Genomic DNA, 13,668 nt, shown 5'->3' on the forward strand with positions numbered 1-13,668 from the left:
ATGACCAACCTAGACAGCATATTAAAAAGCAGAGACATTACTTTGCCAACAAAGGTCCATCTGGTCAAAGCTTATGGTTCCAGTAGTCATGTATGGAGGTGAGATGTGGACTATAAAGAAACCTGAGTGCCAAAGAATTGATGCTTTTAAACTGTGGTGTTGGAGAAGACTCTTGAGAGTCCCTTGGACTGCAAGGAGATCCAATCAGTCCATCCTAAAGGAAACCAGTCCTGAATATTCATTGGAAGGACTGAAACTGAAGCTGAAACTCCGATACTTTGGCCACCAGATGCGAAGAACTGACTCACTTGAAAAGACCCTGATGCTGGGAAAGACTGAAGGCGGGAGGAGGGGACGGCAGGATGAGATGGTTGGATGGCATCACCGACTCAATGGACATGAGTTTGAGTAAACTCCGGGAATTGGTGATAGACAGGGAGGCCTGGTGTGCTGCAGTCCATGGGGTCACAAAGAGTCAGACACAACTGAGCGACTGAACTGACTGACTGATTTGACCATTCTGAAATATCAAGCAACTTAGTATTTCATTTGTTAAGTGACCCTATAATTTAATTTTAAAAATTCATTATAAACACTATAAGCATTGACTATGTGCTAGGTAATATGCTTGGTATTGTGAAAATACCAAAATGAGAAGTCAGGACCCTTGCCCCGAATAAAACATTATTATTTTTTTTAATGCCTTTAATAAGCACAAAAAATGAAATGAAAATAAAATCAGTACAATTTTGACTGAAATAGCAGTAAGTCACTAGATGACTTGCTTTTTTTCCTACAGAAAATTATCAAACACTATTTAACTCTAAATAGTTAAATAACAACTTTAAATATTTAAAAACAAACTATGGCATAATTTCATTACAAATGTAATAAAAGTTACTTATAAAAAAAGGACAACTATCCTATCTCTTTTCAGCATTTCCAATTTCTATTTCAACATCATGAGGTTCTCAAATATCAAAACAATTTTGTGGTTCCTAAAGTATAAGATGAAAAAAGACATTTAAAACTGAAAACCTTTCTAAAAAATTTGCCACAATGTTCAAAATCAATTAAAATGTATTGCATTTGATATCAGATAACATTCAAGAGGAGATGTGTATTAGGGTACAAGCAAGGCCTAACTTCTTCTAATACCTAGAATACTATGTCAACTTGAAAATGGCCACATTGGCTAACTACAGCAACTCTTGATCGCTTCTCTCCTTTTCCTCTCAGACCTGTCTCCTCCATCTCCAGAGTACCACTGCTACCTACAAATTTCTTTCCTCAACTCATTCTCTCCTCTTGCCTCACTCTTGGTTAGATTTTAAAATGGCAGGAATAGGAAAGAGATATATAGGGAAAACTGCTGCTCCTGCTAATTCTCTTCCACACTCGTATATACCCGGCAAAAACTCTGGGTTATGTCCTGCCTCTAGCACTAATTAGTTAGTAACCTTGGAAAAGTACATACTTTGAACTCTTCCTTCTACTTCACAAGATAGATTTTAAAAAAAATTTTTTTTTTCTTTAAGACGACTTAGCTAGGCTAAAAATAAGGTAATCTTTTCTGTAATCAGGGGCTGATCCTTTGGTACTCTGGCTCTGGAAATAGGCAGTCTGAAGTTCAATCCCCTTTTGTACCTGGGTCCAAGAATCAGGTTCAACTGAAAGGAGGCTAAAAACAGCTGTGTATTTTTAAATATGTGTAAAGTCTCCAAAGAGGTAAGAGAATAATATATATTTTTTAAGAACAAAATATTACAAGACAAATCAGACAAATATACATCAAGAACAAATGGAAATGAAAGAGGTCCTATAATAAATTTGGGGTGGTGGCGGGGCAAGGGGGAGTAATTTAAATTAAAAATTCAGAAGACAAGGATGAACTCTAGACTGGAGTGCAGCCCATGGCTTTTCCTGCCTGGCCCTGCATTCTCCCTTCCTCCTAGGAGATGCTGCTGAGGCTTGGGGTGGGAAGACAGTTGAGGGGAAGGGGGAAGTGAGGGGAGCGAAGTGAGGCAGGCCAGGCGGGAGGCCAGAGGCCTAGCCCATGGACACAGGAGCAAACTGGTGACTACAAACGAGAGCTGAGAATTCACACTGAAAGCAGCACGGAGAGAAAACATATGAGAAATATGAACAAGAAGCTAAGAGCCACAGAGCAGAGATAAAGATCAAGCAAGAGTTAGAGAATGAGAAAACTGAAGTCAGAGAAGCAACATTTAAAGGGGAAAAAAAGCTGTAAAATTTTCTGAACTGTAGAAACGACAGCTTTCAAATTGCAAGCACACACAAGAGTAGAGCAGGAGAAACAAAAATCATGAAACAGTTTGAGTACAGCATAGTAAAACTGCAAAACAGAGGACAAGGAGACAATCTTAAAAACAATGCTACAGAGATTATCAGCAAAGTAATGACTATTACATTGAAAGCGTATTTTACACCACCAATCAATGTCTGAAAGAAAAGGAATAAGTAGTATCTTCAACATGCTGAGTGATGGGTTCGATCCCTGGTTGAGGAGGTTCTGCATGCCGCACAGTGTGGCCAAAAATAACAATAATAACGATATGTTGTGTGAAAGTAACTGTTAATCTAGAATTCTGAATCTACCTAAATTAGTATTCAATAATAATTTGGAATTAAGACATTTTAAACCATAAAAACTAAGGGAGTTTACCACACATGAAGCCTTCCTTAAAAATAACTAAAGAATGTATGTCAGCAAGAGTAAAAGTAAATACACAGGGAAGAGGTGGTATTCAAGAAATAACGGTGGGCTTCCCTGGTGGCTCAGTGGTAAAGAATCCACCTGTCAATGCAGGAGACTCGGGTGTGATCCCTCGTCTGGGATGATCCCACCACGTGCCACAGAGCAACTAAGCAAACCAGTGTGCCACAACTACTGAGCCTGTGCTCCAGAGCTGGGGAGCCACAGCTACGGAAGCCTGCACTCCACAGCAAGAAGCCGCCACAACGAGAAGCCTGCGCACCGCATCTAGCCAGTGGCCCCTGCTCACCACAACTAGAAGACCCAGCACAGACAATGCGCAAGCAAATAAAATTTAAAACAAATAATGGTGAATAAAAAAAAATCACTGTAGTAAATCAAAATGAGTAACAGGTAACAAGCTAGAGAATGTTTTGAGTTTAAATGTTTTGAGTTTCCACAAACATTATGGAAGAAAGTATTTGTAAATCACATATCTGGTAAGGGTCTTATGTATATAACTCTTATAACTAAAAGAAAACTTTAAAATGTGTTAAAAGATCTGAATAAGCATTTCATCAAGAAAAGCCTCACAAAATACAAACAAATCAGTTAATAGAGACATGAAAAGATGTTTGAAATCATCAGTCATTAGGCAAATATAAATGAAAACCATGAGTTACACTTACATTCATGACTGCTAGAATCAAAGACAAAGCAAGTATTGGCAATGATATAAAGACATTGGAACCCTTATACTATACATGCCTGGTAGGAATGTAAAACAGTGCAATCACTTTGGAAAAGTTTGGCAATTCCTCACAAAGTTAAAAACAGAGTTACCACATGACCCAGTAATTCCACTCCTTACATATTTACCCAACAGAAATGAAAATATACATCCACAAAAAACTTGCACATGAATGGAAAAGGAGGCATTACTTCTAACAGCCAAAAGGCAGAAACAAACTAAATGCCCATTAACTGATGAATGAATACAGTCTCTGGTATATCTATACAGTGGAATTTTAGCAATAAAAAGAAATGAAGTATGGATATATGCTACAGCACAGATGAACTTGAACACATTATGCTAGGTGAAAAGACCATCACAAAATACCACGTACCGTATGATGCCGTTGACACAAAATGTCTAGAGGTGGCTAATCTAGAGACAGAAAGTAGATTAGCGATTGATCACAGCTAGGGGCTAGTGGCTTGCGGGGTAGAGGGGTGGGAATGGAGGAAGAGAGTGGATAGGGAATCTCTTTAGGGAGTATAAAAATGTTCTAAAATCAGAGTGTGGTGGGGCTGCATAACTCTATGCATATACTGAAAAACTGAACTGTGCACTTTAATGAGAAAATTATATGTGGTTATCTCTTAATAAAGCTGGTAAAAGAAAAAACAACAGTTAAACTATTAAGTAATAGCAATGTGGAAGGTAAGAGGGAACACAAGTCAAAATCTTGTAAATCCCTATATTATTTGTAAGTAGAGAGAGATAATAAAAGGATAAAAATACAATCTGTAGCTTCTACATGATCAAATGGAAAAATATTAATATAACTTAACAAATTCAATGCAAAGCCAATCAAAATCCTAGAAAGATTTTCCACAGAATTAGACAAACTAATAACACAAATAAAAAATAGCATATGGAAGAGTAGAGAGCCAAAGCAATTCTAGGGGCGAAAAAAGGATTGGGGATTTTTGCCCGGTCAGATATCATAAAACACTACGTTAAGACAATGTATTATATTATTCATGCACCACCAGATCAACAGATGAGTGAAACAAAATAGAGAACCTAAAAAGAGAACACAACACAAAGAGAATACTGGAATATGACAGAGAAGGCAAACAACAGAGATTAGTAGGGAAAAGATGGCCCATTCAATAACAGTACTGGGACAAATAACTTTCTATATGGGAGAAAATAAATTCTCTACTTTATTCCATATACAAAAATAAATCCCAGGCATATTCAAGACCAGAACATTGTAAAACTAGATTTTTAGACAACCCTAAGAAAATGCCAGAAAGATAGCTTTATGACCCTAGAAGGAACTCCTAAACAAGTAATAAAAAGTAGAAATCATTCACCTAATAATAAGTTTACCTACAAATAAATTTAAAATATCAAAAAAGACATCATTAAGTTAAATACAAAGTGCAGGCTGGAAGATATTCACAACATACACAACAAAGAATTGGCATCCAGACTACAAAGGAAATTAATAAGGAGAAAACAAACCACTCAACAGAAAAATGGGTAATTTATTTACATGAATGAAATAAAGGGGGCTTCCTTGGTGGTTCAGTGGTCAAGAATCTGCCTGCCAGTGCAGGAGACATGGTTCAGTCCCTGATCTGGGAAGATCCGACATGGAGCGGAGCAACTAAACCGGTGTGCCATAACTATTAAGCCTGCGCTCTAGAGCCCAGGAGCTGAAATTACTGAGCCCACATGCTGCAGCCTCTGAAACCTGCACTCTAGAGCCTGTGCTCCACAAGAGAGGCCACCGCAATGAGAAGCCTGAACATTACAACGTACAGTAGCTCCCCTAGCTTGGCTCAACTAGAGAAAAAGCCCACGCAGTAACAAAGACCCAGAACAGCCAAAAATAAATATTTTAAAAGAGAAAAGAAATACAGGACATCTTAATCTCACTAGCAATCAGGAAAATGCAAATTAACCAAAATGAGATACCTTTCACACTCACCAGACTGATAAAGTTTTTTCAAGTCTGACAGTACAAAGTGTTGACCAAGATGTAGGGGAAGGGGAAGATGGTTTTGGAAAATAATTTAGCAATATTTAGTAGCAGTCATAAAGTGCACACCCCATGGCCCAGCAATTCCACTTCTAGGTATGCCAATTTAAAAAAACACACAAGCAAGAATTGGCATTGCAACATTTTTTTTAAACAGGAAAAAATGGACAGAAATTCAAATATCCATTAATCCTAGAAGAATGGATAGGGCAGGGGTTGCTTCATTTTGGTATCCAGAGACTGGCAATATGCTATCACAGAGTACATGTTCAGAAAATATTTGAGTGAATGAATAAATGAGAAAGAAACAGTGTTACCTAAAAGTATGGATGCAGAGTTGAGAAACAGTTTTTGTTATACGGAGAACTAAAACAAAACAGGCAAAAATCCTTCCCTTCATGATATAGACAAGTAAAGTACAAAATATGTGAAATAGTGATAAGTGCTAAGAGAAAGCAAAAAAAAAAAAAGGCAGGGAAGGGGGCTAGGGAAGTGTGGAGGTGGCAATTTACAATTTAATACTGAAAAGGCCTCAATGACAACATCTAAACAAAGACTTGAAGGAAATGAAGGTGCCAACAAATTAACTGGGGGGAGTACATTCTAGCCAGAGGTGACAGCCAGGGCAACAACCTTAAGACTGAATGAAATCCGTCCTGCGCTTCTGATGAACACCAAAGTGTATGTGGATAAAGCAAAGCGGGTGAAGAATGATGGGAGATGAGAAGTGGTCTGGGCAGGGACTTGGATACAGATCTAGCAGAAACTCTGGCTGTAATTCTGAGCAAGAAGGCAAGTTCTTAGAAGGTTTTAAACACAGGAATTACAGGACCTAACCTGTGTTTTAATAAGATCATTCTGGCTGCTATGTTGAAAACAGACTGTAGGGATAAAGGGGATAGTTAATGATGATAGTGGCAATCACAAGGTTCTTTGGAGCATTTGGGCAAGGTCCCTACTTCAGTACAGCTAGGATAATTGGACTTCCACTAATGCTTGAGGAGGCTTCCCTGATAGCTCAGCTGATAAATAATCGGCCTGCAATGTGGGAGACCCCGGTTTGATCCCCGGGTTGGGAAGATACCCTGGAGAAGGGAAAGACTATCCACTCCAGTACTCTGGCCTGGAGAATTCCATGGACTGTATGTATATTCCATGGACCCACAGGGTTGCAAAGAGTCAGACACAACTGAGCGACTTTCACTTTACTTCACTAATGCTTGACCTCTTTAACCAAATGAAAAATTGAGTATCTGAGGATATATGTCTGAACACAGAGATAAAATAACCAAATATTCTAAGATTTAGGATCTTAAACATTAATATTTTTTTGACTGCACTTTGCAGCATGCAGAACCTCCCAGACCAGGGACTGAACTGCAGCCCCTGCAGTGGAAGGATGCAGTCTTAACCACTGGACCACCAGCTGCTGCTGCTACTGCTGCTAAGTTGCTTCAGTCGTGTCCGACTCTGTGCGAGCCCACAGACGGCAGCCCACCAGGCTCCCCCGTCCCTGGGATTCTCCAGGCAAGAACACTGGAGTGGGTTGCCATTTCCTTCTCCAATGCGTGAAAGTGAAGTTGCTCTGTCGTGTCTGACTCTTAGCGACTCCATGAACTGCAGCCCACCAGGCTCCTCCGTCCATGGGATTTTCCAGGCAAGAGTACTGGAGTGGGGTGCCATTGCCTTCTCCCACTGGACCACCAGGGAAGCCCCCAAACATTTAACTTTTGAGGTTAAAATTTACTTAGCCACACCAAAATAATACCACCATAGGCCTTGCTTCCTTGGCCTACTCCTCATTCATTCCTCAAGAGAAAGGCAAAGAACACAGATACTTCCAAACTGATATTCAGTCAACCAACATTTGGTGGGTGAGTACCTCCAATGGGCCAGCTGCTGTATTGAGTGAAAGGGCTCTAAAGATAAAATATAGCCCATCCCAAGATATTTATAGTCTAGTCTACTGTTTAAGATTGTCTAGACTTACATAACGTGCTTTAAGGAAAAATGAGCTCACTTTTAATGTTACACGGATTTACATTTAGGTAGTTTTTAAATTTCCAGTAACCATTTTTTAAAAAGTAAAAAGGAACAGACAAAACAAACTGCAAAATTTTACTTTACCAATAAATCCAAAATATTATTCAACATGTAACCAATATAAAAAGTTGAGATATTTTACATGCTTTTTTTTTACACTGTTTTTAAAATCCTATGTGTATTTTATACTTAAGCATATTTTAGTCCGAACTAGCCAAATTTCAAAGAGTACTGGACAACATAGTTATATAGGAAAGACCTATTTTTTAGAAAACTGAAAACATTTTGACACAGGTACAGGGCAAAGTAAATTAGTAGAGGGAGGCATGGATGTATTCACAGCTTAAAGAAAAAGTAAGAGTAAACAGACTACAGATAACTGATGTGGAGCGCAGGATGAAAGAACACAAATGGACTGGTTACTCTGGAAAAGAGGACTGTCATACCTTTCTTTGTGATAAGTATAAAGAAAAGAACAGAGGATTAAACAAGTTTGGTGAATGTGAATAGGCTGAGTTTAGGCTAACAGCTTACCATTTTTCTCAGTGAATCAGAAGACAATCTTACTAGCCTCCTTCTGCCACTGCAGATATAAACCTGAAGGGACTACATTTATAGAACAATTAAGAAATTGTATCCTAGTACGACAACATTAAGTTGTATTTTAAAAAATTACAGTGATTTTCCAGCTTTTCTTTGGACTGGTCAATCTTGAATTTTGTCACTTTATCTCAAAACACAGAAGCAATAATATGGATTAATTCTTTATCTGACCACCTACCTATTCATTTATTCAAAAAACATGTACCCACGGTTTACTCTTATATCAAGTCCTGTGTGGGACATGAAATACAGAGATAAATAAGGCTCTCACATCTGTGTCCCCAGTATTTAGCTTATTATGTATGCACACAGTAAGTGCTTTAAAAATACAGGATTACATTGTACTGTAAAGAAATATTACATGTCAATTAAAATATGAATTGACAAAGACTTTCATTTAAATCTAACGTAGCGCTGTACAACAGAATTTTCTGTGATAATGAATATGTTCTATTCTGAACTGTCCAATATAGTAGCCGTGTGGAATTTTAATTTAATTAATTAAAATTTTAATAGCCATTGTGGTTAATGGCCACCATAAAAATCTATGAGACTACAACGAGTTAATGGCATTCATCATAATCAACGTCCTGTCATCTCTAATGAGTTAGCACCTGTGATGCTAGAATAATACTCACTGTACCAGAAAGACATCATAAGAAAATTTTCTTAGTGTAAAATAACTAGGATTGTGAGCTCAAAAACTAAGAAAAAGAAAAAGGAAAGGATAGTTCAATCTTTTCAGTCTACTTTCCCAAAGAAAAACATCAACTTTCTGACAACCTCTATTTTTCTCATTGTGTCAAGAAGTGAAAATAGTTTGTGGAGATAAGCAGTCAAACTGTGTTTAATTTAACAATGAATTAATAGAACATACAAGTTGTTTCTGTAACAAAATGACAATAAACTTTTTTTTTTGGCACGACAATTTAAGAGGCCGGAAATCAGGATTCATACAATAAATAAAGTGTTTTTAATTTCAAAAATCCTGTCTTTGTGATCTGCTTATTCACCTCTCCAAAGCTGTCCTATTTATCTGAACTTTCTGTGTGTGTCCTACTCTTGCGACCCGATGGAGTGCAGCCAGACAGGTTCCTCTGTCCATTGGATTATCCAGGCAAGAGTACTGGAACAGGTTGTTGTGCCCATCTAGTGACTCTATTGCTGAAAGACTCAACCCATTGAGCAAATCGAAGTATACTTTAAACTAGTCTATGAACTGAATAATTTCTGGTGCAGTAACTAGAAAGGCAGTTTATGACTGGCACAGTAAAATATACTTATTACTCTGCGTATTCACTACCCTTTACATATAATTTAAGTGACTGTACAAACTTAATCAAAGAGACAAAGTCCTACATAGGCACAGGTCTGATTACATACTTGGAAGATCTGATAACTTAAAAGTAAAACCAGTGAAGTGAGTGACTAATATCAGAGATAGCATTTTTTATGCACAGCAACTTTAACTTGTTAATCACCCCATAAGGCATTTCTTGTAAATTAACCACACAAGACTTTTTGCCCCTCCTGTTAGCTGTGTTTGGCTGAAGCCATTTTTAAAAAAATTAACAGACTGCCTATTCTGAAGATGAATACAATCAGGATTTTATCCAGGTTAACAAAAAATATCTAACATTGAGAAGTGGTGTCTTAATCTACTAGGAAAAACTAGAAAAAACCACTAGCACACAAAAACACCATCAGGTAAACAACATTTCTATACATGAAGATGGGTAAATCAAAAGCATGAAGTCAGATCTGAAATAATTAACTTCTAGAGTGAAGCTACCCAGCTGCGGCTTATTGCAATAAAGCCAAACTATTACAACAATTTGGTATTATAATGACATCATTAGCTTGGTTGTCTAATAAGGAGTATATCTGAGATATCTGAATTCACAATTACCTAAAAATAGAGAGCTAACATGTGCTTGAGGGAGTGACAGGCAGTTCTAGTTTTATTTATAAGGTATTTTTTTGAGAAAGATGCCCACTGCCAAATGAATTAACAGAAGGCTGGCTCTAAAACAGCATACTTCTTAAACATAAAAATGCTCTTCTAGAGTAGGGAAAAGGAGGTATCAACGTTTTTAGTCCCAAAAAATCTTTACAGTCCCACAAAAACCGTTTCTGCTTCACTGTCTTTTAAATTAGTAAATGAAAACACCGAATTGTAGCAGCATTTAATTACTAACGCGATTTAGAAATTAACCAGCAACCAGGAACAGACATCATGGAGGCAGGGTAGACTTCTTCAGCCTGGAGCAATTTCACTCCTAATTGTCAACGTTGCCTTAGCGTTGTATTTTGGGGTCTGTAGTTGCCAGCAAGCAAGTTTTCTCTGTGAATTAATTCGGAGAAAGGTGGCGCTTTTTACATGCCTTAAGTCACACTTTTCTAAAATTCTTTTTTTTCTCCAGATGTTCCAGTAAAACTGAAAAGTTAACCATTGGTTCTAAATCGGTCTCGTTCACACTGCCTCGAGAACGGAAAAAAGTAAGGTTCCCATTCCAAAAGTTTCACCTGGGGTGGGGTGAGGACAAGGCAGGAAGAAAACCGTCCTTCATAACTATCTCATTTAGCTTCGCAACTAGACGGGGTTTTAGAATATTCTTTCTCACCCAGGCCTCGAGTAAAATTTCTCTGAGAGGAGTCAGACTAGACAAGTTACCCTTCTCCTTGATAATCCACGCAACCTTGAAAACAGCGAGGAGAGGGGGCTGGAGACAGATCCTCGCCGTCCCCTTCACTCAAACCAGTCCCAAACTGTTAAAGGCAGGAAACACGAGCCTCTTTCCTCTTTTCTCTCCCCAACACCTACTCTCTTTTCGTCCCCTCCGCCCGAGTTCCTCAGCCGAGACGCCGACCCCGCTCCGCATCCACTTTTGGTCTCGGGGCGGCGAGGAGGAGGGAGTAACCGAGAAGCACGACCGGGAAGCGGCAGCCTCCCGCCGCCGGCCACGGGGCCCCGGGCTCGGCGGTGAGACGTGTGAGGGGCTGCGCGGGGCACTGCCGGCTCCGGGACCCGCCTCCAATGCGGCCTAGCCCGGAGCTCGCGCCCCGGCCTCGCGGCTCTGCGCCGCCGGCCCTTCCCCGCCACCCGGGCCCGAGAAGCCGCGCGAGAGCGAGCGTCCGAGAGATGAGAGGCGGAGGTACCTACCAGCTGCTGCCGGACCCAGCGCCACATGCCCCTTCCGTCGCCGTTCCCGTCCCGCGAGCCGCGGGGGCCGAGGGGCTCCTGGTGGAGGCTGACGAGCCAGAGGGGAAAGCGGGAGAGCCCCTCCGGCTGAAGTTCCGCTCGCCGCGGCCGCCTCACTCCCCGCGCCGGGGCCCCATCTCCCGCGCCGGCTCCGAGGTCCTACTGGAGCGGTCCCGGCGCCGCCCCAACCCGGCGCAGCTGAGTCTGCTGCCGCGCCGCAGCCACCTTCATTACTGACCGTTGTCGCCCGCAGTACCGCCACAACTCCGCCCCCGGCCCCCGGCTCCCGGCCTCACCTGGGCGGGCCGCGGCGCCACGGCCCGCCCCCGGACGTGACGAAAGAGGCCGCGCGGACCAAGGGCCGGGGCTCCGCAGTGTGGGTGGGAAGGCCGCGCGCGTGGAGGGGGGCGGGCTGTCGATCGCCGCGTCTGCGCCCCTCTCCCTTCATTTAGCGGGTTGGATTAAGTTAAACGGCTGTGTCTTGTATACCGAGGCCGCAGCTTTTGGCAGACTCCTCTGTTTCTACCTCCTGTTGCAGGTCTGCTTCTGGCTCTGTACTTCCTTTGGTTCCTTCAGCCGCCCAACACGCACACATCAGGAGTGTAGTGACTGAAAGTTCATCCCCAGAGGTCTCCAGTTTCGGTTCAATTAAATTGTCCAAAGTGTCTCAACACATCGCAGCTCTCGTTAGTAAACGAGCGAGCTGGGGCTAGGGGAATCTTGATCACTTAAGTAATTTTGAAAGGGGATGCAACTCCCCTGTGCCTGTTCGGGTGTTTCCGGAGGAATAGACAAGATATGCTGTTTTGCAGTGCTAAATTGAACAGGTTAGAGGGGAAACACTTTCTGTGGGAACGTAGTTTACTGTTAACTGCCGAACTGCGGTTAAGAATACCGCGTAAGTAGCAAGACCTAAGTAGATGAGGGTATGAAAGAATAGAAGTAAGAAGGAATATATTGTAAAGACAACTGGAATACACATTTTACTTGGAAGGCTGAAATGAAGCTCCGGGTCTCGCTTTATTCAAAGCAAGCTCCTATACATCTTGAGTGTTATGTAGAGTATCGTGTACAGTATTTTCCTGAATTAAAGCACACTTCAACACACAAGAGTTAAAAAAATTTTTTTTCATTAAGCAAAAACAAATTTAAGTGAAATTAGCAAAACTGGGCAGTTTTTTCGTATATATATAAAATTTTTTAGTTTCAGTTGTTTATCCTCTAAGTTGTATCCGACCCTTTTGCGATCCCATGGGCTTGTCCATGGGATTTACCAGGCAAGAATACTGGAGTGGGTTGCCATTTCCTTCTACAGGGGATCGTCCCAGTCCAGGAATCCAACCCACAGCTCAGGCCTTGTCTCCTGCACTGCAGGCGGGTCCTTTACCGCTGAGCCACCGGGGAAGCCTTAATTTCAGTAGGCATTCCTTATTATATAATGATTATCCAGCACCACAAATAGAACCTTTTCTTAGAGGTATTAATGATCTGTAAAACCAGAAGTGGAATTTTACATTTTATGTATAGTCTGACTACAAAGAAAAAACGTAATCTCACTTCAGTTCTTATGATTAATCTTTCTTTATGACCCTAAAAGAAAGTTTGCGATACGTTTACTTGTTACAGTGATTAAACATTACTACCATTCGTGGAACACTTGTATGTCCCAAGCCCTATAATAAGCTCTTTACTTGCATGGTCTGTTTTCAGTCAGTTCAGTTTAGTCGCTCAGTCCTGTCCGACTCTTTGCGACCCCATGAATCACAGCACGCCAGGTCTCCCTGTCCATCACCAACTCCCGGAGTCCACTCTAACTCACATCCATCGAGTAGGTGATGCCATCCAGCCATCTCATCCTCTGTCATCCCCTTCTCCTCCTGCTCCCAATCACTCCCAGCATCAGGGTCTTTTCCAATGAGTCAACTCTTCGCATGAGGTGGCCAAAGTATTGGAGTTTCAGCCTCAGCATCAGTCCTTCCAATGAACACCCGGGACTGATCTCCTTTAGGATGGACTGGTTGGATCTCCTTGCAGTCCAAGGGACTCTCAAGAGTCTTCTCAACACCACAGTTCAAAAGCATCAATTCTTTGGCACTCAGCCTTCTTCACAGTCCAAATCTCACATCCATACATGACCACTGGAAAAACCATAGCCTTGACTAGACAGACCTTTGTTGGCAAAGTAATGTCTCTGCTTTTCAATATGCTATCTAGGTTGCTCATAACTTTTCTTCCAAGGAGTAAGCGTCTTTTAATTTCATGGCTGCAATCACCATCTGCAGTGATTTTGGAGCCCCCCAAAAATCTATCCTTTGAAGTTGATACTA

At 41.0% G+C, this 13,668-nt stretch overlaps 1 protein-coding gene across 1 annotated transcript in view; it reads right to left on the minus strand.

Moving 5' to 3' along the window:
* The window catches only part of ATP11B (ATPase phospholipid transporting 11B (putative)), a 110,235-nt gene extending 97,469 nt beyond the window's left edge, over positions 1-12,766 (minus strand). Inside the window, exons 1-3 of the mRNA XM_068968769.1 lie at positions 12,729-12,766; positions 11,505-11,783; positions 10,964-11,390 (exon numbers count right to left, since the gene is read on the minus strand). Coding sequence (XP_068824870.1) covers positions 10,964-11,390; positions 11,505-11,783; positions 12,729-12,766 — 744 coding nt within the window. The remainder of the gene's footprint in view (positions 1-10,963; positions 11,391-11,504; positions 11,784-12,728) is intronic.
* Positions 12,767-13,668: the final 902 nt, after the last annotated feature.

This window comes from Capricornis sumatraensis, chromosome 1, assembly GCF_032405125.1.
Source record: "Capricornis sumatraensis isolate serow.1 chromosome 1, serow.2, whole genome shotgun sequence".
Classification (NCBI taxonomy): Eukaryota; Metazoa; Chordata; class Mammalia; order Artiodactyla; family Bovidae; genus Capricornis; species Capricornis sumatraensis.